At 41.6% G+C, this 17451-nt stretch overlaps 1 protein-coding gene and 2 long non-coding RNA genes across 12 annotated transcripts in view; all 3 read left to right on the plus strand.

The window, feature by feature from the left end:
* Positions 1-8730, plus strand: part of TCF20 (transcription factor 20) — a 132387-nt gene extending 123657 nt beyond the window's left edge. For 8 of the 10 annotated variants that reach the window (XM_004175885.6, XM_072923349.1, XM_072923350.1 and 5 more), the window contains 2 exons: positions 2656-2783; positions 6555-8730. In XM_004175885.6, coding sequence (XP_004175933.4) covers positions 2656-2739 — 84 coding nt within the window. In that variant the 3' untranslated portion in view covers positions 2740-2783; positions 6555-8730. The remainder of the gene's footprint in view (positions 1-2655; positions 2784-6554) is intronic. The other 2 variants (XM_030262891.4, XM_030262893.4) reach the window with 2 other exon arrangements.
* LOC121469188 (uncharacterized) lies at positions 2792-5934 on the plus strand. The gene is made up of 2 exons (XR_005979126.2): positions 2792-4478; positions 4513-5934. It is a non-coding gene; the product is annotated as an uncharacterized lncRNA (long non-coding RNA).
* Positions 8731-12977: 4247 nt separating the features above from the next.
* On the plus strand, positions 12978-16867 carry LOC140682207 (uncharacterized). Its single transcript, XR_012053525.1, has 2 exons — positions 12978-13685; positions 14873-16867. It is a non-coding gene; the product is annotated as an uncharacterized lncRNA (long non-coding RNA).
* Positions 16868-17451: the final 584 nt, after the last annotated feature.

Genomic DNA, 17451 nt, shown 5'->3' on the forward strand with positions numbered 1-17451 from the left:
TTGCATTGAACTGTCGGGTTTTCTCCTTGTATTCACTGAGGATGCAAGGAAGAAGAAAAATTACTTTATGAAAAATTTCTTTTTGTTTTTGAAAACATCTTGTTCTAGTTTATCAGTAGTAACTGGACTGAGTCCAACCGCTCAGCCTTCAGTGGATCTCCAGGGTTGTTCTGTACATCTTATGGCTCGTCAGAAGACCCCTATGCTGCTTCTGCCCAGGGTCTGGGCATCCTTAATGATTGTCCCCGGAGCCTGCAGACACAGTGGTACAAAGGGCTGTCTGCATGGCAAGAGGGGATGAGGTAGACAATACATACTCTCTTGTAGCCATAAGTAGTGAGATACAGTGCTGGGAATACCCCTCCCAGCCCTTAAGGGAGGATACATCCCTGGGAGGTTGTGGACACCAGTTCACAGTTTTAAATGGTCAGAGAGTTTCCATAAAAAAAACAACTGTTCTTGTTGCCAGTTGAATACAGCAGGGATTGGGCAAGTGTTTGGATGCCTTGTGCTGAAAAGGAAATGATAATAGGCAAGAATTTTGTTGCTTTCTAGCAGGGATTAGTCTCCATCTAGTTCTTGTCTGCAGATTCCTGCCTAGAATTAGACTGACATCTGGTGGTCTTTTGTTTTCACAGCTTATTCTTAATCTGTCTTTTGTAAACATATAGGAATTAGCCTCATGTTCCTTTCTGGATGTTCCTACCACAAAATGATGTATTTAAAATGCACTGGAAGATTCAGTGCACATTCAGGCTCTTATCCAGAATTGGCCTACTTTTCATTATATAAAAGAAAATAAATTATTGTGCACAACTTTGGAATATTTTTGACAATGTACAGCAAGCTTAAATTAATGCATTAATGCTACAAGAACCTGGAGATCTTGCCAAACAAAAATGGGAAGGATGAGCTCTCCTTTCTGTGTAACCAAACTCCCTAAGTGCCACCCTCTGCTCAACTTCGGATACTTGACTAAAGATAATTGGAGCGTGTCCTGGGTTTGGATGGGATAATTATTTACTTCTTGGTACTTAGTTGCCAGCTGGGGTTAAACCATTACACAGGGTTGTGTATTTAAAGGCTGTTTTCTTTTTGCTGCCTGAAGTTGCCTGAAGTATTCCAGGGAAATCTAGTGTTACATAGATGGCTTGGGACACTGCTGCTGTATGTGAGCACTTTGTAGTGATGGTGCTCAAACCATGAAGGGAAAGAACTGGTTTAGATTCAGGTAAAGAATCCAGCTTTTCAGAGAAAATTCTGAGAAGATACATAGATTTCTGAAGTAATCCTGCAGGATGGGAGTGGGACAACTACCAATTAAGTTCACAATGGTTCTTCATGAGACAATAAAATTTTGAATTCTATTCAGAACTATCCCACTGCAGATCACTTTCTTTATTGTGTCAAAAACAAAAATTCAACACCAGCAGCCTTTATTTGACACTGAAGTTTGTTGACTTTTGCTTAGTAAAGACAGAAATAATTTCTTTAAAGCCAAGTAGAGTTTTCTTTGCTTTCTGTCTCTGCCCTCACTGTGTGTTTCACTAATCATTACTGGTTTGTTCCAAATCCTTCTGCAGGGCAGAATATAAGCTCACTCTTCCTTCCATTGTAGTGGCTGGAAAGGGGAATTCCAGACAGTGACAATGCAGGAACAGGAAGGCTGAAAGCCATTGCTTTAGAATGATTGGAGAACAAATTGCATTAATTTTTTTACATGATATGAGTATGAGCAACTGAAAGGAAGAAAGACTTTGAATCAGTCTGTTGAAAGTGATGCTTTTAGGTAACACCAGCTTAGCACTATTAGTAACTGTCTCATAGCTCACTTTGCTGTTCTGTAGCTAATGGCTGGAGGAGCTAACTTTATAAATCTCCAGCATTAAGTCCCCCAGTACAGGGCCTCTTACCCTTTGACAGTCCGTGCCTCACACCAGTAAATGCACTTCATCACGTAAGCCAGCTCCTGGAGAGCAAAGGTGCTTCTTGCCTCATTAACTGTGCTTGACACTTAGGGCATAAGCAAGCTGAGTCCAGAGGGGACTGATCCTGCCTTTCCATGTGCTCCCCAGTGAGCTTTTCCATTTCCTTCTGTCAGGATTGATGCTTCAACCATCTATGTCCTGAATGTGCTAGTTATGCAAAATAGCAGCTTTTATCACAGGGAAAATGCTGTCTGAAAACTGTCATCTTTTGAGGGGTTCCTCTCACAGATCCAACCAGCTCTATCTGCATCACAGCAAGTGAGGTTGCAATAGACCTGCTGAGGATGCTGAGCCTTGGAGAGGCTATAAAGGGGATGGGATACCTCACCTTTTGTGGCTCAGCCATCTTAGATTGTCTTAAGCCAACTGTTTGGGCAATTTTCAAGTGATGCTTCTCAGCTTCTTCTACCTGTTTGTGTTGAATTCTGTGTTTCTTAAAATTAACCAGGCTTTCATATCTCAGACTCTACTTTTATGGAATTACCTGCATTTGTCTTGGGGAAAACTCTGTCTGAAAAGTCTATTTCTAACTCCAATACTGACTTCTCTTTCTCCCTCTTTCTCTCTCTCTCTCTCTCACTTTCTGTATGTTTCCTTTCCCTACCCCTGTCTTCTGTTTCTCCCTCATTTTCTTTTTCCTCCTCTGTTTGGCTTGCTGGTTTGTCAGCCCCTCCTTCCTTGCTCTCTTCCCTCCTTGCAGAACAAGATGGTGAAAGGCAGCCTCAGCACAGAGCAGTCGGAGCGGGGGTGAGGGGGGAAGTGTACTCCTGGGAATGGATATAAAAGCAAGCACAGGTGAGTGGGGGAGAGCTTCCTGTTCCATCTGCTGTCTTACATCCAGTGCCTTCCCCATTTCTGTGAGAAATCAAGGTGCTTTTGTATATATTCAGAAAATTTGTAATGATTTTTTCTCTACTGCCATTCTGTTAATTTTATTTGTATTTCTGCAGCAGTTCCTTCTGTTAAACAATGAAAGGCAAAGCTTGTTAGCTGTTACAGCTACCTGATTGCTCTCTCAGCTAAACGAGTGGCAGAAATCTCCTTTTGTATCATGTCCATAAGGATCTGAAGGGTTTTTTTCTGTGGGTCTCAGAGTAGTTAGTAAGCTTCTATATAAGTATTTAAGTATCTTAAATTCTGTATGTAAGGAAAAAATAATATTGATTAATATTGTAACCCAGGATTCCTGTTTTCTGGAAATGTAGATAGATCCAGGGATAAGTAAATCAGTCTTAGCAGGACCCCACTGTGTTTCTTTTAGCCCAGCTTTTTTCTTTATTTTGAAAACAGACATGGGGCATAGAAGGTAGAACTGTACCCAGAAGTGGTCACACTTCCGTAACTTTGTAATGTGCCTAAGTTCCTCACTGCACTTCCTTCCTGCCTCCTCCTTTGTCTAGGCCCAGCATTAATACAGCCAGGTGAGAACTTGGTTGGGAATTCAAGATGTCTGAAACAGCTTTTTGCTGTGTTAGCATCAGAGCTGGGTCATTTTCCTAATCTGGTTCACTGTGTAGCTGGGAAAGTGCACTGGCACAAGGAGGGAGTAGCACTGAGGTGGGAATTAGCACGCAGGGAATGGGATGTGGTTGGGATTTCTGATTTCTTACTCAATTGCAAGTGCATTGCAGTTCAAAGGAAACAGGGTAGATTAAAATGAAATAAGTCTTCGGCATTCAAATTAATATTTGTTGGCACCCTGTCCATGAAACTGCAGCTCAAGAAGGTCTCTTGCCTTCATTTCATTCACTACTCGCTACTTGCATTTCTTACTCAAGCTATTTGTTTCTGTCTTTTTCTTGCAATCATGCAGGGGGAGTTTCTTGTTCATGTCAGTTCTTGGAACTGCTCATGGTAAACCCCTTCCTTCATTGCCATTCCCTTGCTTCCCAGGCACTTCCCTAACTTAAAATCTTTCCTGTTTTTCAAGTAAAGTAATTGTGAAGTACTTCTAATGGTGTTCTGTGTGAAGGATGAGAGATTAATTGGAAGATTGTGGGGTTTTGGTGCAGTAGCAGAAGACAGGTAGTGTCCCATATAAACACTTTTTGTAGACTGATTGCTGACTTGCTTTAGCTCAGCTGTGTTCTGTGACTTTCCATGTTTAATAGCATTTGTTCTTGGCTTTGGAGTGTTGTTTTAACAGTTACCATGTAAACAATATTTAACAGTATTCAGTGTTTGAGTAGCTTTCTCCTTCCATGGTAAAGGTCACTGGGATTCCTTTAAGCTTTTCTCTTTTCTTTAAAATGTAACAGGCAATGTAATTTATAATGTTAAAGCAGGACCAGAGTCCCACAGCCAAAGTGCCTCTTCTGGCTATTTAACACTAGGGAAGTCTGGTGATTTTTGGGCCATTCCTTTAAGGTACTAGCAAGCATTACTGTGTCCCAGAGACCTTTACAAAGCTTTGTTCCTGCATTATTTTCCAGTGCTAGCTCTTTTTTTATATATCATAGGAATGTCTTGACTTAAGACCTTTTAGGCTGTGTAATCTCTGTACTGTATTCACTGTATGTTCTAGATATCTCTCTTAAGGCATCATTTCTTTTAAATCCATTTTTGCCTCAAGTAATTCATACCAGAAGGTCCTCTTCAGCCACCCTTTTCAATGTTTAGAGTGCCTTAAAAATTAGGTTCTCCAATTCCAACCTGATCTTGCATTCCAAAATAAAATCCATGCAAATCTAAAATATCCTTATGACAAAAAAAAAATTGTTGTATTACTGTGATAATTAAAGAACTTCAGGGGAATTCTGTAACAGTCCAGGTAATACTGGAACTGCCCTTCTGCTGGCCTTAGCGTAAGATACAATGGATACTCAATTGTGTGAGGGCTGTTTTAGTCCTGATTCACTCCCAGGCCTAGCAAGTTAAGAAAAATCCTGCATGTTGGATTATATCCAGGCAAGTCAGTGTATTCTGTCTTCATTGCTTCTCTCTCCCTGAGCCAGTTGCCTCTAGAACATTTGGATAAAGTCCAGATCTGGAAAGTGACTGTGAGAGCAAGTCTGGTGCTCTGGATCTTGTCCAGGAATGAAGCAGGACTCTGTGTGTTGAGCCTGTTTCTTCCCTGAGCCAGTGCCTAATGCTCTGGACCAATTCCAGGCATGGGCAAGCTGCAGTTGTACAGGAGCCAGAGACAGCAACACGGCCTTGACACTCCTTCAGTGAAGGCTCGCAGTTGCGCAGTAATGAAACCACAAAGGGCAGCTGCCTGAAATCTCTGGGAACTTCCCCCTTTCCTCTTCAACTTCTGCTCCATAACCTTGCCTGTCTGGTGTTTGTATGTGCTTGCCTGACTCTTTACTCACTCTCAGCCTGGCACCCCTGGATGCGGGATATCTGCAGCCAAGAGCTGGGCTTGCTGGGATGTAATCTAATTGGTGTGCTGATGATCAGAGCAGTATTGACTTCTGCATCACACTTAGTTAGGGTTCCTGGAGTTTAATTGCCAGCTATGAACAAACATGGGTGTTACTTTGCTCCCAGGCACACGTCTAACTCTGTAAACTGCTTTCCATATGCATCACTTCTGGTGCAAGTTCTTTTCCCAGGCTCACTAGCTGGTAGGAAGGGATTTATCTAAGTCATATCTAAGTAACCTTACTAAATAAATAAATAACTGTTGGGCTCACTTGTGTTACAGGATAAGAAAGGAAGGAATACATTATTTTAAGCCTCACTGTCTCTCTATGCAGAGTAAGAATGAGAACTGTAACTCAGAGAAATGAAATTTTAACTTTATGGTTTCTCTTTTGAGCTGAGCCTCCGCCAACCTAGTAAACTCCTGAAGTTCATTTTCTCACCTCAGAAAATTTCTGGACAGGGAGAACATGTGCCACACTTGGACGTTTCCACATGTGTCTTGAAAGACATCACAAGCTTAGTCCTTCTATGAACTGTCTCTGTAATGTGCAAATTAGATCAAAAAAGCAAAAAGAAATGTCACCTGCCCTTCAATTAGTTAAACCACATGCAGCTTTACCTTTAGCTGGTGAAATCTGGCAACTTCCTGGTATGGTTCCTGGACTCCTGTAATTTTGATACTAGTTTCACTATCTGCTGCATATTCACTGGAAACCCCCATTGGATGGTAGGTAGCATCATGGCCCATAGGGGAACATTTGGGTGCAGTCCCTCATGGCATCCCAGGAGCTGTTGCCATGTAGGGACATGCTTGGCCCCTCTCTTTACCAATCTCTTAGTCAATGTGAGGAGCAGGCATGAGATAAGGGAGCTCCTGCCTGGCTGCTGAAGGTAGAGGTTCTGTAAGAGTGCCATGCCATTGTGGCACGGATCATCCTGTCGTCCCAGACCTCCTTCAGAACAGGGCTTGTTTAATTTTTTTTTTTGCTGGTTGTTAAACTAAGGGCTTTTATCACGTGGATTAGCTTTCATGAACTATTCGCCGTTGTGTATATCTGTTTTCAGTCCACAAAGCTAAAGAGCTGTTGGTGTTGCTGCTGTGGTAGGCTGCTGAGTGGGTTTTTCCAAAGCCTGAGAGACCTGTTTGCAAATGGAGGGAAGGAACCATTCCAATATTATTTTGACTTTGTTTTTCAGGTTAGGCTGTTGAGATAAAAAGCGGTGGACATTCGTGACTGAATGGAATCTCTCCCACTGTGCAGCCATGCCCCCTCTCGATGTGCCTGCCAATGCCAGCACTTCCTTCATAAATTCTTACATCACACTCAAGACTGATGACATCACAGAATCTGACCAAGGAGTCTGAACCAGCTGTTTCCATGGACACAATCTCCATAGTGACAGTGGGGAGGGGAGGGGGAAAAAGGAAACAGGTGGGGGGAATTAAAGAGGGAGGGATAAATATATATATATATAAAGATCTATTTTTTAGTCTTGAAAGACTTTGTTTTAAGTGAAAGGTGCGCTATATCCCTTTTGATGCTTTTGATTAAGATTTTTAAAACCCCATATAAATTAAAAAAGAAACCTATAGCTAAAGTAAATATTAAATCCAAAATTAAAGCCAGGAATGTGGAGCCTAACATTTTGTGGGAAAGAATAGCAAAACTGGGAGTACTCCAAACAGGACTTGTCTCTCTTCCTCTTGCTTTCTTTCTCACAACATCTGATGAAATTCAATTTTGAAAGGCAAATCAAATACTGATAAATTGTTTGTAGGATGTGGGAGGAAGGCTTGGATGATTGCAGGTAATTTGGTATCAGTAGTTGTGTCTGAGGGGTAGGGAGGTTTCCATTTTTGAGAAACACTATTAACAATGTAAGCTTGAACAACATCTGCAGATTGTTGGGTCATGAGACTCATGAAGTAAGAGGTTTCTGCTGCTTGCTAGGTCCCATACACCTCATTGGTGTGGGAACACCTGTACCACACAGGGGAAGGGAGTATCTGCCCTGTGTGCAACAACGTGACCCCCAGATCATTCCAAGAAACTGCCTTCAGTTTGGAAGGCAGGTGAGAGGAAGACATGGTTTACCTGCCAGACTGCCAGATGGGGGAACAAGAGGAAGTCTGAATGTTGGTGGAGTCAATGTATCTTCAAACTTACTGGGGTAAATCCACTTGGCCCTCTTTTATTTTTGTATTTTTGCTTTTCCTAAGGAAGGAAGAGGGAATGTCAGTGTAACAACCTACACTATATGGTTATTCGGGGTCATTGTTTTCCTTTTTTTTCCCTTTTTTTTCTTTTTTATTCTTTTTTTGTTTTTTTTTTTTTTTTTTTTTGTAAATTATGTAATTTTAAAACATTTGGGTTTTAGGAACAACAACAAAAAAAATCATATTTTTTTCTTGTTAAGGCCTTAAGAAAGGGGTTAGTGCATCTTTCAGGGGTCACTCTGCCATGGGAATAAAAATAGCTGTTTCACAAACAGTTTTATATAAAAAAAGCTTAAAAAAAACCAAAAAAACGAATAAACTTCATTTTAACCTTGTCTCCTTTTGTTTTGTGCGAACTTGATTTGTTTAAAAGGACAGAGACAGTACTATCTGCTGCTTTTTTGGTTTCTTTGCCTTCATCGGTTCTGCCTTCAGTGATGACCTTCTGAACTGGCCCAGCAAGAGGAAGACCACAAAGGCTTTGAAAAACTAAAGCTTAGGATTTGTTTGATGTTCAGAGTTAACAAACCAATGACTGGATGAATTTTCTGTTCGTGTGAGTTGGTGATATTTCACCAGGTCACTGACTTCTTTCACTCATAGGATGGTAGCATATCCTAGCGATATCAAACAGCGTGTTGTTTACTGGGAAGTCACTAGAGATAGGGATCTAACCAGCATGACATGGATGAAAAAATGGGGTTGATATTGTGGGGAGGGAAGAATTGTTTTAAAAGTTATGTACTGGATGCTTGCTCAGCTACTCACATTTTGGAGTATTCAGCACATAAAAATAAAATCTATGATAGCTCATATTAAGATATCTATTTTAACTCTATTTTTAAAAGATCAATTTAAAGATTTGGGAGATAATTTGGCAGTTATTTATTTCTATAAGTTGCTACTCTCACTCATAAATATTTGGAAAGAAAAGGCAGCCTTCTGCTTACTCCTTTCCCAGTAGCAGCTACTGAAGTTAGTATGTCCTTTACATTAAGAAATAGACCTGTTGTGATAAATGTCACTAATGTGTCATGAATTGGTGCTGAAAATATTTAACTGCTGGTGTAGTCAGAAAAAAGTCATTTTTAGCATAGTTAATGTGATTGAGTAAATGACTTCTTTTCAACTGAATAAAAATTGTTTTTTTTTTCATAGTGTCTGTTCTATTCTACATACTCAAAAAAAAAAAAAGTGTTCCTGTTATTGCATTGATTTTATGTTGGTGAAGAGTCAACTCTGTATGTAGCATTGTGACAGCAGAACAGTGTGTGCTGGAACTGTTGAATTTGACACTTTCACTTTGGCTCTTCAGGGTGGTGTCAGCAGAGGCAGAAGGTTTTTGGGTAGCTGGGAGGGAGCCTTGGAAGTTTTCCTTGTGGGAGCTTGTGGCAAGTATGGAGATTCAATATTTCGTCGTGCACCGTGGCTGGAAGGTAGTGGCAGTTGTGTAGAGCAAATGAAGAAATGGTACCAGTCATTTCTATGGGAAGTATTTCGCAGTGGGAAGTGCTTAAAATCCTTCAACTCAGCTGTGGCTTAATCCCCCCAGTGCTGTGGTCAGAGGTGAGGGGTGCTCTCCAGTAGAGCAGGATTGTGCTTGGTGGTCAAGTCTTTACAGAAACCTTTACAGAAACAGCTGTCATGATTCTGAAACCGAGCCAGGAGGAATTAAAACAATGTGTAATGGCTTCCTGGGAGAACTTGGAAATTATCCAGAAGAGTCATAAAATCCTGTTGGAAATAAAAATTTCTTTTGGCTGAGAAAAAACAAAGTGCTGAGTGGATTTTGAAAACTGTTGTGCAGAATGTTTACCTGCTTCATCGTGCAAGAGCAGTTAACAGCTTGTCATCATGGATACCCAAACTGGAAAGTCTTGGCTAATTTAGAATTTGTGGAGCAGAAATGACCTGCAGCAGAACCTTAAAACCTTAAAAGAGATTGCGCATAGACGAGAATGGCATCTGTTTAGGAATTACCTGTTCAGATGAGGAATGAACTAACGAGAGCTTGGATAAGGCAGCTCATTTTCAAAGCGTTTCTCCGTGCTGACTCCCATCGGGATATCTTGAAAGAGACTTATACCAATGTGCTGGAATTGAGTGTGATGGTTTAGCAGCGTTTCCAAGCTAACCAGATTGAGTCAGCACTGCTGTGTGGGGTTGAAAAAAAGGATGTTTTCACATCAAGAATAGCGAATGGATTCAACATGCAAAGGGTGTTTGTTCATATGACAAGGATAAAGGGAGTCCTTCAGGAGCTGGGGGAAGCCGTGGGATGTATACAGAGCAGATCTCAATACCAGAAGCTGCCCATTGATACATTTGTTGTTTATATGTATTGCATGTGAAATCCACGCTTGGAAACCTGAGGCACAGACCACTGTGGATCATGCAGCACAGGAGAAAGCCATCTCAGCTGCTCCTGCCAAGGGCTGTGACCAACCTCACTGATCTGTACCACAGAGGTATGCAAGGGAATTTTACTTGGGGTTGTGACATTTTTGAACTTTCTGAATTGCTTAGAACAAGATAAACTCATGATGTTCAATAGTATTGAAATAAAATCATTCAGAGGTTTAGGGTGCAGGATCTGATAAAGCATGTTGCACATCTAGTTCATGGAGTCCAGCTAATGGCAAGCTAAAGAAATACATTTTTGGTGGGACGTGCATGTAAAAAAACCCAAAAGTTTGTTGAGATATGGGTAATTGAATGGCAGCTCTGGAATTTTGACTAATGTGCAGTAATGTACATAAAAATGTGTATTAGGAAAGATAATACCTTTAACTGGCACAGTTACAAAGGGAACATTTGGGGGATGACTTGGATATAAACTTTATAAATTATCATGTCTGTTAAGTGAGTTATTACATAAGGAATTACCTGTGCTGTCCTGAGTGCAGTGGGTGTCCTGGACATGATAGAAATATTTGGTAGAGCGGTACAGCATTGGTTTGTCTGATCTAGTCCCTGACTTGCCAGAATGACTGAAAGAAGCAGTCCTCTATCTCAAAATGTAGAAAATTAAGTGTAAATATCATATTTTTGGAAGTGGAACAGAATATTTAGATGGTTGAGGATGAATAATTCACCATTGCTCTGGAATTTTTTTTAATTATTAAAAGTTACATGCAATAGAACAGAGTACACGTAACCCAGGTTCAGTTACAGATCTAGAAAACACAAAGATACAGTTTTGCTGACTTTGCTATGAGATGCTGGAAGAGTAGTTGCAATCTTGGCTTTGGGTTAGAAATCCCTCTTATGAAACAAGACGAGATTCTTGTCTGGCTGTGAAATTCAACAAACAAGTTTAGGTCAGGGTTTAGTTTTTCATTTGTTTCAGTTTTTTTAAGATGGAACTCTGGCAGCATATTATGAGTCAGAGAATTTAGTCAATAAAGGTAGAGGACAAAAGTGATTATTAGAAAATTGTGGGAGACTGGTAACACTGGTACTTTATCTTGGCATTGCTACAGGCCAGTGAAAGCTTGGCTAATGCACATCACTGAAAAATTGGCTCCATATGGATATTGTGCACCATGAGCTCCCTACCTGAGCTGTGCTATTCAGCCAGGAATTATTATGTAAAGCTCTGAAGGAGATTATGAGGTTTTTCCTTGGAGTGCAAAGGTCAGTTAAATAGTTGCTGTCATTTTCCCTACGTGTGATTGATTGTTTGCTCCTCCTGTACTTCTAGTGGAATCCAAAAGGTTTACTCTGTCATCCAGCTGGAAAGTGAAGAGAGTGCTGCTTACAGAATATTTTTGTAGGATTTAATTTCTTAAGTGGATCCCACTTCCTGTTTATTGTGTTTTCCTGTTAAATGTGTTTAGCCTGAACTGGAAAGAAAGCATCGCTTGTTTGCTGGCTTCTTCCACAGGGTAATACTGGGAGCTTAGATTGCTTCTCTTCCCCCTTCATCCTTAGAGATTTATTGCAATTTATTGCTTAACTCAGTTTTAATGCTGCAGTTTCAAGGTTTTGACCTTACCTGGCCAGCTTTAGAAATGCTGATACTTCTTAGCAGCCCCAGAGAGACTTAACTCCCATCCAAATAATTTGAAAAAGAAGAATAGTCTTCTAGCTCATAGCAAACCCCCTGTGAAAAAACTGTTCCACTCTAGCTGGGCTTCAGGAGTCATGCTGACGTGTTCTCCTCTGCATGATAAAAACTGCTTGTGTTACTGAACATGAGTATGGCCAGGTTACCTGCAAATACCACCTGTATTGCATTAGGGGCTTTTGGGTTGTAGCTACCTCTCCCAAACTTGGAGATCACAGTAGATAGATTTGGAGGTTGGTGCTCCCTGGCTTTGAGATACAGCATGGCAATAGTTTTCTGAGTTTATTTGAAATTGTTTCTTTTCAGTGCCACGTCTTTTAATGGGGGGCAGCAAAGAATGGCAGAGAAATTGTTGGGGAAAGAGCTGGGAGATATTTACACTAAAAATAAAAATGGTGGTGTAAGGATAAATTTGCATTGTATAGTGAGAGTCCTCTGAGCTGAGGCCAGTTCATCAAAGCAATGTCACCACTTCTCGTGGTTTTATTAAAAAATGAAAGTCTGCACACTTCACAGCATTTGTATGATAAAAACTTAATTGGACTTTCACCCAAGTTCTTGCCCACTGGAACTGAGTTTCCTCTCAAAAGAGAGATGGAATTATTAGATTAGTACAAATTGTAGATTATTTTGAGGATGTTACTTTGAAGACTGTTGGAATTACAACAACCTGGATTATGGGCATAACAATGCCTACTTCTTCTTGTGCACTTTTTCATCACTTTGGATTTGAAGTAACTTGTACGTAAAACAGATCTCACAGTTCACATTTGTAGTCAGAAGAAATACAGAAGAGCGAACAAATTACTTCTTAGTGTTGTACTATGAAATTCAGAATTGGCAGGTGGCAATGGATTTCAAAGAGGCAAGAAAGCACCATGTTTTAAGCTGAAGAAAGACTGATTTAATGTAACACTCCTGGGTTTTGTAATATTTTGCTGCTTTGGAAACCAAGGTGAGGAAGTCACTGTATAAAGTGGATGTTGCAGTCTCTCTGTTCACCTGGTGTCCTGCTGTGGCTGAAACTTCTGTGGAGGAATCACTGCTTGTACAGGTGATAGATGGCAAAAATACAACTGCCCATTTGGGAATGAAGCCAAAGAGCTGCACTCTGCAAGAAAATAAGCCAGTAAAATAAATACTGCTGATGGAGACTTTTTCAGCAACCAAAAGCAGAGGCCATACAGAATGGCCCAATTTTGTAGCATCTAAGCAGATTTCCAGGGTTGTGTTTGACTCTTCTCCAAGTGGGAATCATTCTTGTCTTTACATGACAGGAAAGTGTACCAGGAGAAGAAACAGTTTCCAGAGCTGTGAGATGGAAGTGGGCATTTGCAGCCTTAAAGAGGACATCAAGGTTTGCAGGCCTCATGACTAACTCCAGCTGCACCACTCATTTCTTTTAAAACCAGCAGCATCATGTTCCCACAGGAACACAAAAGACTTGGAAAAGATATAGTTACAGTAGAAGTGTAAACATTCCTTATGACAGATGTGAAAGATGGATTTAGCAAACATCGAGTTTGTGGTCTGCTGCTTCAGAAGAGGGAAAGAAGGTACATCTTTTTAGCTGCACAGACTTGTTGCTGTCTAGAAGATTAACGGACCAGAAGATGTACAAAGTATTATTGGGAAAACTGCTAATCAACAGCAGTGACTGTAAGACTGCCAGTAACTGGGAAAAATTCTGCTTTGGAGCACGGCCCTTTGGCCTCAACCACTGCCCACCACCCACATTGGGTGGATTCTCCCCTGAGCTGAGCACAGCAGTTCTATGATCCAAAGTTCCTCTTGAAAATAAGGAGAGGTGAGAAAACCTTTTACAAATGGCCCAGTCATGTGAAAGGGTCATGGAGAAATAACAAGTAAGTAGAAATCTGGGAGGACTTTTTCCTGAGGTTTCTTCTAGGGAATGCTATGCCATGAGAGGAGCCCTGAGATGACTGGAAAAGCACTTGAGGGCCTCACTGGTGGGGGTGGCTGTTGCTGATGACCTTTTCTGTGGGAAGCTCTGTGTGTGAGTTTTGGAAGAACAGTCCAGGTAGGTACCTTACCAAATCCATTCTGTGCCATTTATTAGACTACAGAGCAACAAGTCCTGAAATTTACCCTTTAACATAGAAAACCCTTCTTTGGAGAAGGGTTTGGAGAAGAATCTGACTCCACCCTGCCTATAAAATCAGCAGTTCATGGTGGTATGACAGATTAGGACAGTCAGGCTGCTTGAGTCCCTGAAAATATTTAGCAGTGGTTTTAATCCCAAAATCCAGCACACCTGCAGGGCTTTGGTGCAACTGTCCAGAGTAGCTTAGGGAATTGGGGCAGCAGTGGGTGTTTATTCGAGATCCCGTTCCTGCAGGAAGCTGTGGCTCAATCCCTCCCTCCACAGCCAGGAGGACAGGGGAGTGTAGATCACTGCCTGCCTGCCTTCTGAAGCCTTTGGGAAAGAGCTGCCAGAGCTCAAAGACTAGAGTCTTCAAAGTTTTATTTCTTCCCACTACAATTCCCTGCTAGTTCCCTGCTTGCTTTTTTCCTACTTTCCTGCAAACCTGACGTTCAGGTTAAGACCAGAAGTCTTCATCCTGACTCCAGCCAAGCCTAGCCTGCTTGAGGGAAGCAGCGCCGAAACCCCTTTCCTTCTTACAGCCCCGAGCTTTTCGTACCCTCCTCTGCCTCCCTGCTCACTTGAGCCCTCCTCAGTCGCCTCGCAGCCCTCGCTGGTTCTGTCCTTGCCGAGCTCCTGGCCGGCTCAGGGCTGCGGCCGTGAGGGCTGTCTGGTGCTGCCACCTTAAGGCTCCAAATCCGCACTCCAGCAAAACCCGTGCCCTCCTCCCTGGGGACAGAGGGTGGGGAGCTGAGGACTGGCCGGAGGCCGTCTGTAGCAGCTGGAGGATGACACAAAGCCCTTACCCTGCTCTCGCTGAGCCCGCTGCCTCCTCCACCAGCTCTCATGGGAAAGTATAGCGGGGTTACACGAGAGTTTTTGTGCCTTGTGAGAAACCATCCTTTGTAATCTGTAGGGCAGAGTCGGAGCAGATGAGGCAGGAGATTGAAGTTTCAGAGGGTTTTACAGCCTGCCTTTCTGGCAGGGATGGCAGTGCTGCTGCCTGCCTGCCGCCCCTGTGGGGAGAGAGAGGGCTTGAGGCAAATTAGACATGTGGATGCATTTGCACTTTGAATGCTTTTTGTTGGCAAATTTTCTTATTTGGCTTATTTTGTGATCTGCAGCTTTTCCATTCCCATTGTGTTTCTGGCTGAAAATTCCTGTGCTGTGTGACACTGAGAGGGGGCACCTCTGACCTGAGGGTCTGTCTGCCATTTTTGGAGAGCAACCAGCCAGGGGAAGACTGCAGAGATCAGTGGCAGCTCTGCCACTCACAACAGAGACCATGGAAGTCAGCTTGGCTGGGGCTGGCAGCTTTTCCCTCTACTGCTGTTCCCTCCAGCAGCACAAGCAGCAAGGTGTGCTTGTAGGAACCTATGCAGATTCTGTTTCCACAGATGCATGCAAGTGGTGGGATCCATCTGCCACAAAGCTGTCAGCACAGGAGGTGCCCTTCACTATCAAAAGACTTGCACAGGAAAACAGGTTGCATTAGAAATAGTTGCTGATTTTTAATTCTGAGTGCAGTTATCCCAGGTATTAGGCCTTAGGTCAAAACAAAGTGAACACAAATCAAAAAGCTTTTGGTTTCGAAATAGGCAATAAAATGTCATTAAGTAAATAAAGCAATTGAGGATTTTTATTGGGCCTTTCCCTTTTTCTGGATATGAGCCAATGTTTTATTCTGGAGTAACACAAATGAGAAAGGAGCTGCAAAAAGGCTTTAACTCACATACATAGTGCCTGTGTTCAGGCCATAGGAGAAAGAAGGTTTGTCATCTCCATCTGAGGCGTGGCTTTGAAATTTTTCAGGGGTTTGTGGTTTTTTAAGCAACCCAACAGAAAGTTTTAAAGTATCACTACCTCAAAAGCATTCATTTTTCATATCTAGCTCAACCCTGCATGTTGCTGGTGCTCAGGGACACCTCATTCTGAGCTGCAAGTGCTGGGCCACGCAGCCATTCCCAGGGAACCTGGGATCCAGCAGGTTTAGGAAGCTGCTGCTTCTGTGCAGGTGGGGAAGCTGGTTATGTCAAGGAGCTTGCTGTTTTGCCATCAGAAGGAAAGGAGCAGGCCCAAACACCTCCCAGGGCACTTCCTTACCACTCACCTGCTGCATGGCATTGTCATGTCTTTCAGCATCAACCTGGTCTTTTGGTCAGCTTAAAAATCACAAAAATACTTTCCTTCTCAGTTTCCCTTGCAGCCACCATCTTTGATCCTTTCTTCTTCCTGTGGATAACCTCCTGACTAAAAGAGTATGAGCATTTTTGTTGACACAAAAACACAATTACAAATGAGCACAGAAAATTAAGCTTGTTACGTGTGTTTGCTGTGAGAGTGTAGCAAGTACTGTTGGCAAAAGTAACCTGCAGATATTTGGAGCTCCAAAGGTAACTGATAAACTGAAAGCCCAGTATTAAGGTCTTGCATGCAATTCCATAATTTCTAATTTCTATTTCACTCCATATGCACCCACTGTTACTAATTCATCTGTGAGCACCACTGTGCCAATATTTCAAGCTGAAAGTTATTTGAGGGTTTTCTATTCCTACAAAAATATACACATTCTGAGTTCCAATGCACATTTGAATTTGTGGAGCATAAACTATCATTGGGAGCATCACACTAAACTCAAATATATTTCACTGTCATAGTAATACACAGCAATCTTCTATTTCCAGCACACTGAGAAAAACTTCTAAATGCTGACTTGTATTCAAGTAATTCTTTATCCTGACAGAAAAAGTGCAGATAAAACTATGAAAAATTGTTAATGAGAGCTTGACACTGCATTATTTATGAAAATTGGAAAATAATAAACTCTGTACTCTAGCAAGCATACTATTCTCTCAGAAATGATTAGCAGAGGGTTTAGATAATCAAAATTGTAGGTTTGAATATTTTCAGTTTAGTGCATTAATGTCATCTGATATTAATGATTAAAGCATGAAAAGATAGAAAATTATTGCTGAAACCTGAAATATTACTTTCCTATGAGGAGACAAAATCCCCCAAGGTTATTCTGCCTGCTCCTGAGAGCAATAAGCAAATAAGCACAGGAGAAAAATGTAGTTCCCTTTTTAGCCAGATTAGCTTCCCTTTTTTTTTTTTTTTTTTTATTCATAAATGACTAAACTGAGGACCTAACTATGAATAAGCAACATCCCTGACTATCCTTCCAAGGCATGGAAACAGCAGCAAAATGCTTCCTGTGAAAAACTCCCTCTGCTAGAAGAAAAGGATCCTAGCTGGACACTTCTTGGAACAAAAGAGAGTCTTCAGATTAGCTCTTTATCTATTTTAATCTCTATTTGAGATCGTTAGCAACATATATCTTTGCTTTGTAATCATTCTGGTATCAGTGCCAGGAAAGCCCTTTGCACCAGGATTTGTAGATTCTTTATCAGAGCTGAGTGAACAGCTCCATTAAACACATTATGCAAGTGAGGAAATGGAGCTAGCAGCCAGCCAGTGCTACCCTCTAAGGCACAGCCGCTTAGGTTTGGGCTTATGCTTCAGGTTAGGCTTGAGAAAACCACAAAGCCCAGACCTTCAGGGATATTTCAACTCCAAATGCATGCAAAGTGGAGTACTTCGTGTCATCTCATTACATTTGATTACAATCACTTCATTTCAGAATTTTATTTCTTTAAATTGAATTTCATTTTATTATAAGTCTACCAGACTCAGACTGTTTCAC

The sequence above is a fragment of the Taeniopygia guttata genome, chromosome 1A, assembly GCF_048771995.1.
Source record: "Taeniopygia guttata chromosome 1A, bTaeGut7.mat, whole genome shotgun sequence".
Classification (NCBI taxonomy): Eukaryota; Metazoa; Chordata; class Aves; order Passeriformes; family Estrildidae; genus Taeniopygia; species Taeniopygia guttata.